Source organism: Apteryx mantelli, chromosome 10 (assembly GCF_036417845.1).
Source record: "Apteryx mantelli isolate bAptMan1 chromosome 10, bAptMan1.hap1, whole genome shotgun sequence".
In the NCBI taxonomy this organism is placed as follows: domain Eukaryota; kingdom Metazoa; phylum Chordata; class Aves; order Apterygiformes; family Apterygidae; genus Apteryx; species Apteryx mantelli.
Window position 1 is genome coordinate 24,023,376 of NC_089987.1, and position 17,625 is coordinate 24,041,000.

Consider the following 17,625-nt stretch of genomic DNA (forward strand, 5'->3'; position numbering starts at 1 on the left):
GTGCACCACTAAATGACAGAGTTGATGGAGTCATCCATTCTTCCCTAGCATGCCCTCCCCAAGGCAGAGTTACTGCCACCGCTGCTGTTTTCAGAAGGTCTAAGCTACCCTCTACCCCTTGCAGTCTTTGTGCCCCTGCAGATCTCTGAACGCACTTAACTATTTTGGCCTCAAATGACTTTGGAGTGTAAGAAGGTGAACAGGGCAAGTAAACATACTGACTGCAGCTGGGACTGCTCTGCAGTTCATTTACACAGGCCAGGCCACAGGAGTAGTTTGGAGGAGATGACTCAAACTCAAAGCCTTGGATGAGCAAAAGGGATCCCGCTACTGCCCTACTCCTGCTCTCCTGGGAATGAGAGGAAAGAGGGGTCGCACATGCCTGCTTTGACTGAGTTATGGCTCCTTCTGGCCACGCAGGGTCTAATATAGCCAGCAGGACCTCCCTTCTGGCCTCATGTACAGCCCTTGAAGAACACCACATCTGCTCAAAACTGGCTGCAAAATCCCAAAGTTTCTGTTTGAATCCAGCACAACCACTTTGCTTGACTGTGGTTGTACAAAACATCACCCAGAAAAGCGATCCCCAGCATGTTCACAGCCAGGCCAGGCTGTTCTGACAATATTTAGAGATTACTGTGATCTAACAAGACAAGGCAAGGACACCTACATTTCTCACTTCAGCTGCTCGAGGCTCTTGCACGTGCACCTTTCAAGAAGAACAGGCACATTTGTGTGTGCCACTTCCCTTTCACTCCATAGCTAAGTGCAATGAAAGTCATCAAAAGCAAAGCATTAGGGAGGCAGCAAGAGATCCTGTTATTTGCCACCTGAAAGCACCATAATTACAAAAGCTAGTGAAGAGGCAAGAGCAACTCTGGAGCAAACGCAAGAGGTGCCAGGCCACTCAGAAAAACAAGGGGGTCACAGGGTGTTTGCAGGGGATCCAGTGCTAAATAATTCACTGATGTCCCCATTGTGGGACAGGGCTTTGTAAACCAACAGCAAAGGCACAAATACGTAATACCATGAGACAATGTTGGCATCATTATGAGCCACACTGAAAAGATTCCGTGTCCAGCAACCTAAGAAAAAACTCTGCCCCTTGTGGCTTGTATTCCTGCTGGAGAGGCTTGGGGAAAGCACTGAAGATATTTTCAGCATAATAACTTTCCTTGTTTCCTCCAGGAAAGTTCAACCCTTGACATAAGGCAGGAATCCTACTACAGGCTCTCACCATTTCTATTCCAGCTGCTGCCTTCCCAGTTGCTCAGTGTCACATTCAGATAACTGTACTTTGGTATGTACACATCAGCTCTTCCCCTCCCACCTGTTTTCTCAGAAGCTCAGACACTTCTGAGTCTAGTAAGTAGAGCAGGACTGCCATGTGGGAGACTGTCATAAAGAAATTCCCACCCTTGAGCAGTCAAGTCTAGCTGTTCCAACCCACCAGCCTCCCATCAGCACCGTTTGTGTGTAGAGATGAAAAGGGGGGGTCCTCGGCTTTCACAGCCTGCTTATTGCTCATGACTGCAGCCCTTGTCCACGCCACTCATAAGTACTCCCATTTAAGGCTTCTTATGTCCCAAAAAAACTTCAGTAACTGTCCACTCTTCTACTGCAAAGGATGGTAGAGTTCTTTGGTGTGTGCACGCACACAAAAAGGTTTGACCTAGATATCCCACCTGCTCTGGATTCATGTTCTTCAGGAAGCTATTGCAGAAAAGCTGAATGATTTTTCAAGTGCTGGTACAGGAGCAATAGGTTTTTTAGTAGAGCAGTCAGCTACAGTTTCTCTGAACTCATTCAGAACAAGAGTTTTGCCTCACTGTCTCCGCATTTGCAGGAGGCTGGCTTGCACGTCTCTTGGATGGTGGTTTGGGCAAGGGGCTGGTTGGGTACAGCAGAAATTGCTTAATGGAATGGGCACAATTATGAATGGCACAAGCCAGGAGAGAAATGCATTCAGAATGTCTTTAATCATGTAACACTAAAACTTCTTTACAGTGTCATGGCAATCTACACTTCACCATCTGTTTGATTTTTATTCTGCCCCCATTTCTCAAATACAGAATAAAAATGACATTTTAAAACAGAACACATGGCTGTTTCTACAAGACTTCAGTGCTTCAAGTGAATATTTTCTGCCTGTTAGTCTTGTGTAAACTTCTTAGATCACCAGGAAACTTTTTTCTTTCCTTAAGAAATTTAAAAGATAATGCCTTCTCCTCCCTGTCCACAGACCTTGATTACATTAGTAGGTCTGTCCTCTGGTTCAGGGTGGCAACCTTTCTCTCAGGCTCAGTATGCACCCCAGAAATGGAAAGTTGGGAGAAAGAAAAAAGAAAAAAGAAAAGGAGGATTCAATGGGTTATTTTAGAAGAATCTGAGGGTACCAAGGTTTAAAGTTGAAAGGTTAGCTAGGAAGATTATATTTGGGGCAGAAGGATGCATCAAGCATCCACCAGGGCTGTGGAAGATACTCCGCACTACATTACACATGGACGGATTTTGTTATGGACCATCAAAGAAACTGTTGCTACGAAAGACAGAGGAGACGATCTTTCCAGTGGAATTAATAGTGCCTTCGCTATCCGAGCTGGACTCGGAATCACTGCTTCCCGAGTAGGCGCCCAGGCCAGGCAGGATCCCAATGCACACGGCTGCTGAGGGACAGTGGACTGTGGAGCCTCCCACTGAGCTGCTCCCCAAGGAAACACCGGATGGTTTTTCTGAAAGAAAGGTACCTTAGTCAAAAACAAGAGTGGAGGAAAGGGCTTTTAATCAGCCTCACAGCACAGGAACAGCTGTGTGCCATTCACCTGCTATGGCCACATCAGTAGTGGATGAATGCAGGATTTAATTAAAGCATAAGGCAGCTTTATGCTACACTAAAGCTGTTCTGACAGGAAGGACTTGCCACCTCAAGGGATTTTTTTCTCATCACTAGTTCAAGTCCAGCTCCGTGCTGGCATTACAGATTTTTATTCCAAAGTTGTCAGTTAGATGCTTGTCAAATACCAAGCCCACTAAATAAGAATAAATAGCTCTGCTTTGTGTAATTGAATATTTGTGCCATGTAACAGCATAGTTAGGAAAAAGTTTCGTTCCATTGCTCTGCTAGTCAACGTCTCCAATCTTCCACAGCTAATTAGTTTTTTCCAGTGTTCTGAAAGTTAACTGAACAGAAGGAGTTTCAGGAAGTGCCTTGGGTTGTCATTACATGATTGCAGCTCATCCTATTTGTGTCAGGGTATCTTGACAGCAAGTCAATTGCAGCCATGACAGCTACGACTGAAATGCAACTTAATTTTCCTTACAGTTGGCCATAATTTCCCGAAACAAATTGATTTCATGATGGACAAGGTCACTTCATAGCATGAAAAGTTAACAGTGGATGTGTATAAACGCATCAAATGCTGCTGGGGAGTGCGTGTGTGTGTGTGGCAGTGGCAGGGGGCAACCCAGGAGGGGGAAAAGGAAGGGAACGATCTGTTCTGCCTGTCTCCTGTGGACCAGACAACAAACATTAGGCTTGAAATGCAGCTAAGGAGACTTACAGTAGTTATCAGGTAAAACACTTTAAGGGTAAAATCAGTTGAGCACTAGAATAAACTGCCTAAGGAGGGTGCACAATCTCTGACTGTGGAGATTTAAGAGCAGCTTAGACAAACACCTGTCAGGAGCGGTTTAGGCAGGGGATAGACTGATGACCCATAAAGCCTCCTTCCAGCCCTATTTTCTGTGATGGCTGCAACATCTGTCAGTGCCTATAGTTACCATTTCCAATGCTTTAAGAGATGATAATATGCCATCCACAGTCTGTGCTGCCTTGCATAATGAAGGAGGGGAAAAGCAAACCCTCTATCAGATTTAACACTGGTAATTAAGTTAGCAATTCAGGCAAGAGGCAGTCAGCTTCCCAAATGCAGAAATCAGGACATACCTTGATTCTTCTCATCATGGTCAGTGTCTAGTTTCAACCTCTTCACGCTGTTACCACCATCCGAACTGTGAACAAACAAGGAATCGTCTTGTTCCTCAGAAGCAGCCACTTGATTACTGTGAAGTTAATGTCACATTTTTGCCTCAAATGCTACAGAGAATTCCAGCAGAGTCCCTTGAAGACCATCACCATTTCTACCTGGTGTTAACTGGGGCCCCTCAGGGAACATGGCAGAATCCTAGAAAGACTCAGTACCTACACTACAGGTATCCCCTGGGATACAGAAACATGCCTCTGGGAATCTAAGCCAGATTTCTTGCACAGTAATACACAGCTAACTCCAGGGCTGCCTATCCAGCTGAAAGTAACCCGACAGGGGTGACTACACAAGCTTCGGCCATTCCATACGACCACATGCTTGAATAGTAGCAAGTGGATGATTACTTCACTTATTGGTGCAACACTGGTGTTCTTCCCCTTCCAGGGTTTTCTTACCCTCCCCTCAAGCACCTAGAGAGCCTTTTTGAAGACTTCTAGAAATCCTGTACCCACTAAGAAGCCTAGTAAATTTTGCAGAATTTCACACGCAGCTGCAGCGTCTGACCTAACAGAGAAAGGGATCCTATTTGGGTCCAAAGCAGTATTGGGGAAATGGAGCGTTACTCAGACTTCTGACTCTTCAGAGCTTCTATAGCTCTTCCTTGTCAGTGTTTTTTTCCCCTCTTGCATGTTCCCAATCCTAGGCCATTCACATTAACACATGCTTCCTAAACTCAGCTGTGATGAACTCCAGTGATGAAATACCAGCATTTCTGTGCATTAATTCTTTTCTGTCCCTGTCAAGACATGCAATGCAGATGAAAGGTTATTCTGTGCAGGGAGTAGAAGCCAGTTACGGGCAAGCCACAAAACCCACAGAGCGGATGCTGAACTCATGCTACACTTGACCTTGGCCAGTTTGCAATAGACAATAGCACTGCAGAAATAGAAGACTGCAGAGAAGTCTGTAATGGCATTGGCATGTCAGTCTCTTCAAAGAGATGCCATCTGCAGACTTCAGATGTGTCATGAAGCACATACCAGCTCCTTCTCTACATCCTACTGGCTTAAGTACTAATAGTTAAAGAGAAAAGAAAACATTGTTGGTTGCATGTTATCAGTCAAGAGTTTTTCCTCCTCTTCCCTAAAAAAAAAAAGAAAAAGAAAAAACAAACAAACAACTATCCAAAACCCATACATTCAACTTCCCCAGACACGCAAACAGGTACTGGTGTATTGGGAACTAAACAGCGTCTCTTTCTGTCTGGGACAGATTCGAAAACACCAACTTAATTTCTAGATGTCAGTGATCATCTGAATAGTAGATGACTAGTCTATGGGAAACAAATCTGGCCCCAGATACCTAATTTCTCCATAACCTGTAGCACATCAGCAGCTATGTTTGCAGGCCAAGGCCAAATAGCAAACAGACCATGAACCCAACTACCATAGATAGAAAGGGTGATGTTGTATCAATGCAAATCAGCAAGAAACAAGGAAAATTTGCCTGTTGCCCTAAGGTCAGATCAGTACACAAAGTTCTTTTCTCATAACCTACCTCTTCCGCATGCTGCTCCCAGCAACAATTCAAAACCTCAACTTTAGACACAGATAAAATAAACTGATGAATTATGCAGATATGAATCAAATTACACGAGTGAGGTGACACTGATATTTTCAAATAGAGATGTAAAATACATTGCCTCTGGATCCCAAAGCAAGACTGCACAAGCTTGGCAGTTCTAGAATGAAGAAGTCTACCCACTTGCTTTACACATGCTTATCTATTTGAATTGCCTCATGTTTTCCCCACAGTTTGTGAGAACCTATAGAAACAAGGCTGGTCTTTTCTTATACCTTCCCCCTTTTTTCTTTAGAGCTAAGGTTCACACCTCACTCTCTGGAGGCAGTTTTGGCCTGCCTGCCTTTACACTGTTAACCAGGTTCCGTTCCTCATGAATTTATAGAGGTGTGAAACTAACCTTCTGTGTTTCACAGCTCCTGCCAACAGCTTTGCCTGAGAGAATTTGTTCTTGTTTTCCACTGACTTCATGGGCAATTTCTTCTCAGTTTCCTTCTTTGGGTCCGTACTGACTCCCACTTTGGTGAGAGTGCTGTGAATTAAGGGTTAAGGATCAATAAGGAAGGAATGGAGAGAAAAAATACTTCCTCTTTGATATATTTAGCCAGCCCTGCTGTTAAATCACATACTACATAGAAAGAAATTTATTGTAATGACATTTAGCTGGCACCTTCGGTCAGAAGAGCCTTCACACTTTTCACTTAGATGCTGCTTCAGGTACCAGCTCTCCCTTTAAAGACCTCCAGGCAGTAGATAACAGCTTATGTAGAATAGGAATTGCGTTTTGGAAGTAGGAAAGGGCAAACACACAGCACATCCAGCATCCATAAACATGTGCATCCTCCTGCCTTTTACTAAAGGTCACAGAAACAAAAAGGTTGAACTGGACCAAAATCGCATTGGGCAACCCAGTACTTCCCTCTACTGCCAAAGCAAAACAGTTCAGTTTTCTGTATTAGTACTTATCACACTAACTTTTTTCAGCTCATTTCTTTGCAAGGGCCACAATGTTATTATTGAAGCAGATTGCTCATTCATTGCCAGTTTGAACACCAAATCCAAAAGGAAAGAGGCAAATCCAATCAAGGGTGTATGGGGTCCAACATTCACCCAAAAGACTATGAACGCACAGAAAAAATAAGTAGCTTAAAACAGTGTTAGAAAGGTGGGGTGCAGATGAAACCTATAATGAAGTGGAGAAGTTTAAACTTCTCAGACTGGATAAGAAGGAGCTTCATCCCTTATTAAGGCACACTCGATCTGAAAGTACACTAATAGATCTCCTCCTACGGCAGTATCTAGTCCTGTCCCCTATAACATGATTAACGTTCAGTTGCATCTCATAAAATGAAGTCTCTCAAAGATCACGTTTGTAATGAGGTAACAGTGGAGTCATAAAAGCTTCTGTGAAACTTTACAATTGCACATAGTGAAGGAGAATTAGCCTAACTTAAAAGGATACTTGTTTATAACCTTAAATCTAGTTTTCTATTAGTGTCTTCTTTGACTACAGTTCCATTGATCAGATGACACAACCAAGCCCTGAGTTTCCCAGGTATGCCAACTGCTACATGTAAATATTAGATAGAGAATTTCATACTGATGGACCACATATTTAAAGTGGCAGAGGTTTGTTCTTCTTTTCCACTGAGTACTTGCTAATTAAAAACCCTTGCACCTTGCTTTGAAACGACACGCTCAAAGTCTCCAATCACTTCAAAATTGTGAGCATTCAGATGATATTTGATTTTATTTGATTTTCCTAAGGATGTATCAGTAATCCAAACTTATCCCTTCCTCAACCAAATGTCTCAGCAGTCAAAACCATGCTGTTCAATTGTTTAAGATGACACAGGAGTGCCATCCTGTGGCTACTAGAAGTAATCCGAAAGCTTGTTTTATGTCAAAATAGCTCCTACTGCAACACGTTTCTACACACTGCAGTATTTGTCTCTTCCACACTTAACGTTCACTGCCCTGTTACCTTCTAATATTGCACTGCAAAAGTCTTGCTGAGGAAACCAACGCCTTTTCTTTTCAAAGATATCAAATTATGGGCTTTTTGCTTTTGTCCAGGATGCTATTCTCTTAATACTCCTAAGCTACCAGAGACACGGCACATTTAACATGAATGGCTATCAGCTTCAACAGATTTTTACATGTACTGCAGTTGCTAGCTAATGTAACACTATACCTAGCAAAAGTGTGTCCTCTCTCAGTAAGATTATATTAAAATAAATGTCTCAATCTTAAATGTCAACTGCACTAAAAAAAGCTGTTCTACAGGAAAGCTTAAGTTCCTTGGAGAGGGGTTCTTTCTATGTTTGCATAATATTTAAGACAAGAAGAAGTTGTTCTCTAACACTTCTTGGAACTGGCTTAAAAAAAAAAAATCTGTAAAATCTTTAATTAAACAAAATCAGACAATCATGAAGGAGTAGGCTAAGGAGCAAAAGCAAAAAACAATCATGCAGTATGAAGCAAAATTTCTACATATCCATGCAAATGACCAAATAATCAAACCCACTGAATTGACCTTCCTCTTTTTAGTTTGGAAGAGCTCTTGTGCGGCACCACTAGATGCAGAAGGTTTGCACAGCAGCTAGTGCATTTTGTCACTACAGCGATAAACCTTTAGTAACAATCTGCTTATACTTAATGCTGTAAAGAACCATATTTTGCATTTTGAAAGACTACCACCAAAAGTTGGCAGATGAGCCACTTTGCAAGTTGCTCTGAGGTTGCCTGCAACATTAGGTTTAAAAAAAGGTGGAATGAGGAAGAAGAATGGGCAAAACTTCTCAGCTTTTTGTGAGATGAGGTGACCTCAGACAAAAGCATCTCCCTCTATAAATGCCATTAGCAATGAGTTCTACAGTTTAATTTACAGCAAGACTTTGGATACAAAAATCAGAAGATATTGTTAAGGCTGCAAAGACTGAGGTTAGAAGCGCTAAGTTTGGAAGAGGCCCTGTTCAGTAAGTTCAGGGATCAGCGTATAATGTGGCTAATTCAAGACAACAGAACATTCCTTCTGGGCTGGTACGGTTCATCCCTGGACATATGTGACCTAACTACAGCTGTCAGCTGCTTCTACAGCACAGTCCTATAGTGCACATCCCTGAATCTGCCAGGCCTGCAAGCAAATATCACAGAACCTAAATATATCCCATGAACACCCCATCATTAGATCCAACAGACCAAGGCAATATTCCAAACCCATCTGCCAGCTATGGCTTATTTCTCAAGGGAAAAATGTAACAGTATTGCCTTTTTCCTAAAGATAAATTGGTGAGACAACTTAGATGTTCTTCACAGAACACACAATCAAGTTAATAATCTGTAGTGGAGAAGATTTATAAGTAATACGTGGTAATGCAGATCTCTGTAGCACCAGCATTATTCAGCTTTTTTTGCCCGCTATTTTTGGTCAGTTCAAATATGAGCTGTTTGTTCTTCCTTGTGTCCATAAACTCTTTCATTTATACCAAAGCATCCTAGAGAACTCACACTTTGTTCACTGATGATGATTTTCATCAGGATTCAAAAAGAGGCGAAGGAACCATCAGCTTCTGCACAGACAAGGTAAACCACTTCTCCTCCTGACCCTTAAAAAACAACGTTCAGCTTAGCACAGGCAGAAGTCCTGAAATCATTCCCAACCTCCCCTCCCTGGCAAAGATTAGAGAGAAAAAGCATCCTATATTGCTCTCCAGCACATCTTCATGAACAGTGGCATTTAACAGCAAATCGTAACTGGCTCGTCCTAAGCACTGTCTGAAAGACTGTATTATCCAAAGCAGCCAAGCCTCCACTGGTGCCGGCTTCCCGAAAGAAAGTCACATCTGCATGGCTGGTTCACTTACTCTTAATTTCTCATCCTGCAGCTATCAGCAGGGGAAAACATACCTAATACTTCAAACAGAATAATGGAGAGAGCAATTCAAACACTATTTCAAACAGGTACCTTAAGAACAGCTAATATACAGTTAAAAACAACTCAATAATATTTGGTTTTCAATGAAAGGACGAAAACAAAAGATTAGAAGTAATAGCCTGTGTTTCCTTTACATACACTTTCTCTTTTTGGCTTTGATATTTCATGCTCTCAATAAGAAAAAAAGCAATTGGGGGAAAGGAAAAATATTGAAGACATGGGGGGAAAAAAAAACAAAAACAGACAAACACACTATAATGGGAGATCAAAACTACAAAAAAAAGGTTAAACTTTAAAAGGTGATTACTATACATGTTCTGTACAGTGGTTTTATAGGAAGACTGTGAATTACAAAATAAAACTACAGTACAGTCTCTTAATCTCCTATATACAACTGCTAGCCACTTCAGTGCAAAGGATATTCTGTATTCATTCAGTTCTTTCAGCTCTTCTTCTCTTCGTTGCTTTTCTATTAGCTCCTGCTGCCGAGAAACCTCATCAAGGAAATGTGTCTCATCTTCATCTAAGCCTCTTACCATATTTTCTGAATAAAGGAAAAGAATGCATATTTATAAACTAAAGCCATTTGGAGAGTAGGTATTTGTCTCGCATTAGTTAGCCATTCTCTTATAGCATTTTTCATTCAGTGATTTCAAAGTGCCTCATAAAACAGAGGTAACCATCCACATCTTGCCGACGACATTTTTAACACCGCTGAGGTAGGACAACTTGTACTGAGCACTGGGAACGTGGGGAGTAGAGTCCTGGGTGGCAGAGTAAATCGTGTACTCTAGCAGTTACCCTATACAGCCAAGTAAAGGGTACAAAGCAAACCCCATGAAGGATAAGCTATCTGCTTGCTTCTCTAATTAAGTAAAATTACTTGCCGGTTAATGACACTGGACGCTGACAAGCCTGAACTCCTAAACATTCAAGCACACAAACGACAACAGACTAACACAGTTCAAACATAGCAGTATTACTAAGGAGAAAAGCAAGGCAAAATCTGTAGAAAGAAGCCATGTAGTGCTACTAGATTTGCTGATACAATTAGGGAAAACCGACCAAGTTTTCACACAAGCAGCCTTTCTTCGGTTCTGAGTGGCCATTTGGAACAGGTTACACAAAATAAGGAATAACACACATTAAGCAATGATATATTTGTTGCTTTGGTTTTAGACAGTGAGTGAAACCTGTCACCTCCAAATGCACTATTAAATTAACCAGTAGTTGGAAAAAAGACATTACTTCTCCGCATAAATCTTGCCTCAAACTAGGAAGTACATTTTCTTAAAGCAAAAAACTAGAGATTTAACAGAGATCAACATCTGTTAAAAAAAAAAAAAGACTCAAAACAAGTCTTAACTTCAAACTAAAAATAAATAAAAATAAATGATCTCTAAACACGTAAACATTTTATCTTCCTTCAAGAAGAGTACACACTAGTTCAGTATGAAGGTCTTTGAATTTCTGTTCTGCAAATTTTCAATGTCTCTCAGTCAAAATGATATATTTAGAAAGGTAATAAAAATGCTGTTTTAAAAAGACCTAATCTTTCTGTTTCCAGTCATCCTAAGAAATCTTAGCCTGTACACCACCTTTAGTCTTCATTACAGTTTAATTCCATATCAGGATTTTTAGGCCTTTACATGAGGCAGCCATACGTTTTTAATCTCCACTCACATAGTCAAGTCCTACTCACTTTAATGACAAGTTAATAAATCCTTTCACACCGATAATCAGCAAACTTCTGTTTTTGATGGAAGAGGTCTAGAAATCAATTTTTAAGGTTACTTTTTAAACATTGAACCCTAGTCTTTCCAACTGTAAGAACGGAGAACTCATTCCTACATGTCCAAACAGTAACTTGTACCATTCACTACCGTTCAGGGCCTCTTCAAACAGACAGCAAAAGCAGTGAAACTCTGGACATTTTTTGATGCAAGTGACATGAATTAATTTCACTGTATGGCTGCCTGATCTGAAAACTAAGAGAAGCATCTGAAGAGGTTCTTATGGCTGGCATTACAGAGCTTACCTACTAAATAGTCCTTTAGAAGAAAGAAGTATTTAGTAGAAAGAAGCATTTGCTCTCCAGATAGCAGGTATCTCATTAGTGTTATTCTGTAAGGGTTGCCTTAAAAGCAGTATTTGGCTTATTTCCCCAACCTCTCTCTCATAGATGCTTCTCATTCCAGTACTTGGTTTACAAGTTTCCTAAAACAAAGCAAAGACACTACAGATCTAATACAACTGGGCAAGGGAAGCAGTTAATTTGGACAGCTATTAGAAGTAGTCAACTTCTAGGCACTCGCAGTCAGTTGCCTGGTGGCCACTGGGACACAAATTGGTTAGTCATATCATCAAAGAGGACCTGGATTAAATGTTTAGTGAAGTAAAATGGAAACTCTCCATCTCAAAAGCGGTTCTAACAGCAGTAGGTCAGAAAGAATTCTGTAGGGACAGCTGAAGATCTACATTAATGCTCATCTCTGTACTTTTCACCACTACCAATAATAGTGCAAGTTAAGAGACAGGAAACAATTTCCATTTATCCTCATTTTGATTATCCATCATTGTTTAGAAAGAAAGTTTAAAAGTGGTGAGTTAGAGGACACTGGTTATATTTTTCATTCAAAATGATATAGTAAAATGGTTTTATTTTAAAAAGGTAAACACTAGAAGACAAATTTTTTCAATGCTGAATAATCTGGCAGAAGGAAGAATCGTTAGTCTGTATATTGTCTCTTATCTACACAAGGTTTAGACTAACTAATTTTGTGCGCTTATGCAGACATAATTTTTCAGCTTTAATGCTTTCTCTCTCCCAGTCCCATCATCAATTCTGACTGATCTGAATGACAAGGCAGAAAAACAGAACTCATTTCCTACTCCTCCAAAATTCCTGTGGATAGTTGAAATACTTGTAACCATTTTTAAGGGAAATTAAAGCAGGTGAAGGGACAAAAATTGTCACAAAAGGCCAAATTTGGCTCAGCTCTGATTAGGTAAACTGGTGGTCCATAGTCCTCCCAACACTGATCGTCTCCCAAAGCAATTTGGCTGCAGGCAAGTATATACTACAAAAATTAGTGAGGCCATTACGGGAATTAGCATTGTGCTTGGTAGTATCTGCAGGATCAGGGAGTGTATTTAATAGAACTCAAACACTGTGCCATAATGGAAACAAATAGTTTTGTTGTGTGGCAACAATAAGAAACTCTAGACAAAATCCAGTTATGCAAATCAGAGCTTAAAGAAAGCAACAGTTTGAGGATAAGGCTTCCAGCTAAAGAACCAAAATCGATTAGAACCCACCTTAAAATGGAGTCCCACAGTATCATCCTCACTTCTCTTTAGATAGACACAATAGTTACCTTTCTCCCCAAATGGTTGACTAATACTTCTCTAGTTCTCATTATCATCTTTGCACACAGCAGCACATATACAGGTAATACAATGCAAAGGCTTCTTCTATAAAACCAGAAATTCAAACATCAGTAGAAATTAGGTTTTCATTCCATTTCCACAAGAGCCAAGTATCCAGTTTTTGAAGAATCAGCTCCTGTATATTTACTTCTTCTGAATGTTAATCCTGACCTCAAATCATTCACAGAAGTTTGACTCAACTAATTATGGGTAGGAAATGTAACACCGGCTGGAACAGTATTTATTTTTATTGATTCACTTATGATGGTCTTGTGTTACAGCATGAGTTCAGGAGTCAGGAAACCAGGTTACATTTCCACTTTTCCATGAACTGATGTCAGGATCTTTTTTGTTTGTTTAATGTGCAAAACAAGCCTGATATTCCAAATTTTACAGGAATGAAGCTTAATAAATGCAAGCAACTTTTGAGTTTCACATGTGTGCAGTGTTGTCTTGGCGTACAGAATAATACATTATCTGCAGGAAAATCTACTGTCTTTTTGCTGTTTTTCAGTTCAAAATAATAACTGTTGGTGCTTACTGAATTTAAATTGCTCCTCAAACTCCTGCTGTTTCTTTTCTCTCTGCTCCTGAAGTCTTTCATACAATGAACGTGGGTCATATGCCTCTTCCGGGCATTCTGAAAGAAAGGAAAAAATCATGAAATGAGACCATACATTAGACACACTAAGCCACCAACAGTTCTTAAGTTCTTCACTTGATCTTTTGAACTTGCAAAATATAGGCTATTACCCCTCTACTTCCATTTGCCATGAAAGTGAAATATTCTTGGATCTCTTTCCTAAAATCATTAAAATACATTCCATACCTTCTGGATCTTCAGGTTTTCGGACCTTTTCCCATTCCTCTTGCCTTCTCTTTCGCCGTTCCTCTAGCTCCGCTTCAGACACAAACCTCTTGTTAATCACAAGGTCAGCAGTACCATCTCCCCCATCCATTGTGGGACAGGCTGTCAAAAACACAACAGGAAAGACACCAGAGGCCTGACTTCACTCGTCAGCACACGAGGCTACTACTACCCAGCCTGAAAAGCAGACCTGCTGCACTTATAAGATTCTTTCAGAGAGAAAGCAGTGGAGCCTAGAAACTAAAAATACAGAATAACGCTTGATACAAATTGTTAAAAAACGCTACCCAATTCACATCTCTTGTAGGATGTTTTCAGAGGTAGGGAGATAAATGAGTATATCAAGATATAAAAAGTAGATGTTACATTCTTATACTACAGTCTAAAGACACAGAATACCTTTTACACCAGTAAAATTACCCATAACATTAGGGGATGAATAATAACTTCAGTTGTCTAAAGACCAGTAAGCACTCGTTGAAATACCTAATTGCTGCAAAACTGGTAAGACTAATAGCACCACCTATTATTCTTTCTTTACTATTTCTCATAGTTACGTCTTCCCTGTTAGTTGTCTGCCTCGGGATGCTTTTCTAAAAGTGACATTTTAATGTAATGTTCCTCACCTCATCTTGGATTTACCTTGGCAAACGAAAGAGAGGTAAAAAAGAAAAAAAAAGAAAAAAAAAAAAAAGAAAAGCCTCTCACATGCTTTTCTTTCACTTCCTATACCTCTCCGCTCTCAACATGAAACTCAGCCTTCATTTTACATAAGTTTTTGCCCATCCTGTGAAAACTTGAAGTATGCCTATTTTCAGTGATTTCAGAAATTAGCAGCTAAACTCTCCAGTCTTCCGAAGCCTTTTGCATCGCTGTGTGTCAAGATGATGCGTGCATCATCCCCAGAGAGCAATTTGGCATGCCCCAGCCCAAACCTCCTGTCCTCACGAGGACATTATTGTAACCACCACTCCCAGAGAAAGTAGGGTCAGAGCTTGCCTCTCCTACTCACCCTAATAGCTCTCTAATAGCGTGCAGGCAGCATGAAGAAACTTCAGAACCAGGGCGTTTAGAGTGGTGTGAGCCTGTGCGAGCATGTGCGAACGTGTGCGTGGAAATTAACAGAGATTAGATATGAAAAAAAGAAAAAAAAAAATCAAGTTCTTTGGCAAGGTTATAGAGAACCCAAAAGGTGAGGGAAAGAGGGAATTCCTTCTGGCTGCAGTGAGGCTGGGATTAAGAGATTGGAGCAGCATTACCAAACCAAGCAAGTACAGCTCCTTGACTCTTAACAAACCTGCCGTCTACTTCAAGAGACTGTAATCTTTGAGTACTGGGCAGGTATCCCATTTCAATACTAGGCCCAGGGTGGAGATCCTCCACAGAGACATCCTAAAAAGGAAATTCATGGTCTTGACACCTACAACCCCAGGATGAAACGACGACAGACTGCTTGTGCAAGTCTTAAGTGGCTCCTCCAAGTTATTCTGCCCGCTCCATGGGCCACAAGAGGCATTAATGCTAATTTATTTTTCTTATATCAAGCCTGTATACTCCAGTACAATATAAACACAGGATCAATAGCTATACATTTAAAGTCATGCTAGCATCACACTTTTCTGGTTTCTTCATATTTCCTCAATATAACTTCAGCAAGTATCTCAAGGACTACAGATAATTGCCACACACTGCTAAGTATTATTCATTTAGGATCTAGCTCTGCCTGCCTTTCCACACTGGAACAAAACCGAGTACCTATATTCTTCTTGGGAAGGAGGCAATAACTCAAAAGCAATGGAAGGAACCAGTTTATCATATTTCCTTTGTACCACAAAGAACCACTCCTACAGGAAGCAGAGGCCTGAAACTCCTACAGAAACTGATGCTTTTGTGGGCTATTGTTTGTACCACAAGTGACAAATGGAGGTCCCAGCAGAGATCTAGGTTAAGCGCTGTACAAATATTTGCTAAGACATGAGGTATTTGTAAGATGGGAACTAACAAAACAAGACAAAGAAGAAAAGAAAAAGATTCTCTTCTTAAAGGTAGAGAAAGGAAGGAGAGGTCAAGGGCTGGTGATTTTCCTTTTTTAATCTAACAAAAACCCACCCCTAAGATGAGTCCAGTTTCCAGGAAGCATGGCACATGTGCACTTTGGAATGTCATTTCCAAAAGTGGTTTGAGCAGAAAATCTGTAGAGAAACTGAAAATTGAAGCTCTCTCCTGAACACTGGCCCTAATCACAAGACCAGCTTTCCTACTGAAGTGTTGCATAAGCAAGAAAATTTTGTTCCCCACTTGTGTCACTTCAACCTGTCCTTTAGGCAGGAAACGTCTACTATGGTGACAAACAAACAAACAAACAAAAAAAAAAACCCATAAAAGCTAAATGAAGAGACAGAGTCAGCAAGGACACAGTACCATCTTAGGACTAAAGCTTTCAACAGCAAACCATCTGCCTTCTGGTTCAGCCAGTTCACTTAAGCAATATATTGTAAAATACTTGAAGCAGATTAGGCTTGAATTATGATGTGACGTAGAACTAAGGTACTTTCACTATAATCCTGGAGAGTGGCATCTAATGACACATATGTCATCAAATGACAACTCTATTGACAACCACATCCCGGGGCACAGAGATGGAAAAAAAAAAAATCATACAGCAAAGCATGTAGATATATGTGCACTTAAAGGTCTGCTAATCCTGCTGTATTCTTTTCCTTCCCCCATCTCACACATGCATATACCCACAAAGTCTTCCAAACCAGAAGAAATACTTCATATGCTTGGAAGCTGCCCTCTTACTAACCTGCTTGTCCAGTGACTATGTTTTAATGAGGAAACCAGACGCCATCATTGTAACTGCACAAGAATACAAGTCCAAGCAGTAAATTGGGCTTTTTTTGTGCTATTAGATGGTAACAATCCCACTATTTAAAAATAAAAATTCACAGTCCTTGTCATTACTCAGGCTGGAACATGTCTGCAGCAGAGGCGGTATCCCTGGTACTCGTGTACACCTTCCAACACGTTAAGACCACCATCATTAATGGGCAAATCAACACACGGCTGTAACAAACTCCTAGGAGCTCCACAGGGCACCAAACAGGGCACCGGTGCCAAGCCGGAGGCCCCCGGGGAGCAAACCCTGAGCCCGACACGAAGAGAGCAGCAGCAGCCGGGGACCGTCACCGGGCCCCTGGCCCCGCTTTCCAGGGCTGCCCACAGACGTGCAAAGGGAAGGCGGCTTCCCCGGGGAGGCCCGGGGCGGGCAAGGCCTGTTCCCGGCCCGCGCCGCCCAGCCTCGCCCCGCTGCCTCCTTTCGCCGCTTCCCAGCGGCTGAACCGCCCCGGGAACGAGCCCCAGGGGCGGCCCGGCCCGGCCCGAGTCCCCGCTTGCAGGGCCCCGGCCCCCTCCGGCCCCCGCGCTCGTCCAGCCCAGCCCGGCCCGGCCCGGCCCGGCCCGGCCCAGCCCAGCCCGGCCCGGCCCGGTTCCTCCCGCGCTCTCGGAGCCCCGGCCCCCCCCTCCGCCCCTGCCCGGGGCTGTGGCCGCGGGCAGCGCCGCCAGCACGTACCGCGGCCCGTTGGCCCGTTACAGAGAGACGCGCAGCCCAACCTAGAGCGCCGCCATTGATCCCCTCCCGCAGGACCGCCCCGGTTCGCTCGCCGCCGCCGGTCGCCCCGCCCCTTCCTCCCGAGAGAGCCAATCGAGAGAGCTCTTCCACAGGCAGCCCCTCCCCCCGCTAGCCAATCCTAGCCGTTCTTACGGGAAGGAGGGCAGACGGCCGCCACTCCGCGCGTACGAGGGGCGCGCCGGCGACTGGC

General features: G+C 42.2%; 1 protein-coding gene across 1 annotated transcript; it reads right to left on the minus strand.

Moving 5' to 3' along the window:
* Positions 1-1,960: 1,960 nt before the first annotated feature.
* PSME3IP1 (proteasome activator subunit 3 interacting protein 1) lies at positions 1,961-17,470 on the minus strand. Its single transcript, XM_067302763.1, has 7 exons — positions 17,376-17,470; positions 13,763-13,903; positions 13,475-13,573; positions 9,926-10,048; positions 5,968-6,100; positions 3,947-4,011; positions 1,961-2,732 (listed from the first exon to the last, which is right to left on the minus strand). Exons 2-7 carry the CDS (start codon positions 13,890-13,892, stop codon positions 2,515-2,517), a joined length of 768 nt encoding a protein of 255 aa, XP_067158864.1. The 5' UTR covers positions 13,893-13,903; positions 17,376-17,470; the 3' UTR covers positions 1,961-2,514.
* Between the last annotated feature and the right edge of the window lie 155 nt (positions 17,471-17,625).

What these genes read in the sequence shown, in the direction of transcription:
- PSME3IP1 (XM_067302763.1), bottom strand. Translation starts at nt 13,892, where the DNA reads ATGGATGGGGGAGATGGTACTGCTGACCTTGTGATTAACAAGAGGTTT. An exon ending in AAAACCTGAAGATCCAGAAG is followed by an intron (nt 13,574 to 13,762) that starts GTATGGAATGTA and finishes CCTTTCTTTCAG; the next exon opens with AATGCCCGGAAGAGGCATAT. An exon ending in AGAACTGAATGAATACAGAA is followed by an intron (nt 6,101 to 9,925) that starts TATCCTTTGCAC and finishes CCTTAATTCACA; the next exon opens with GCACTCTCACCAAAGTGGGA.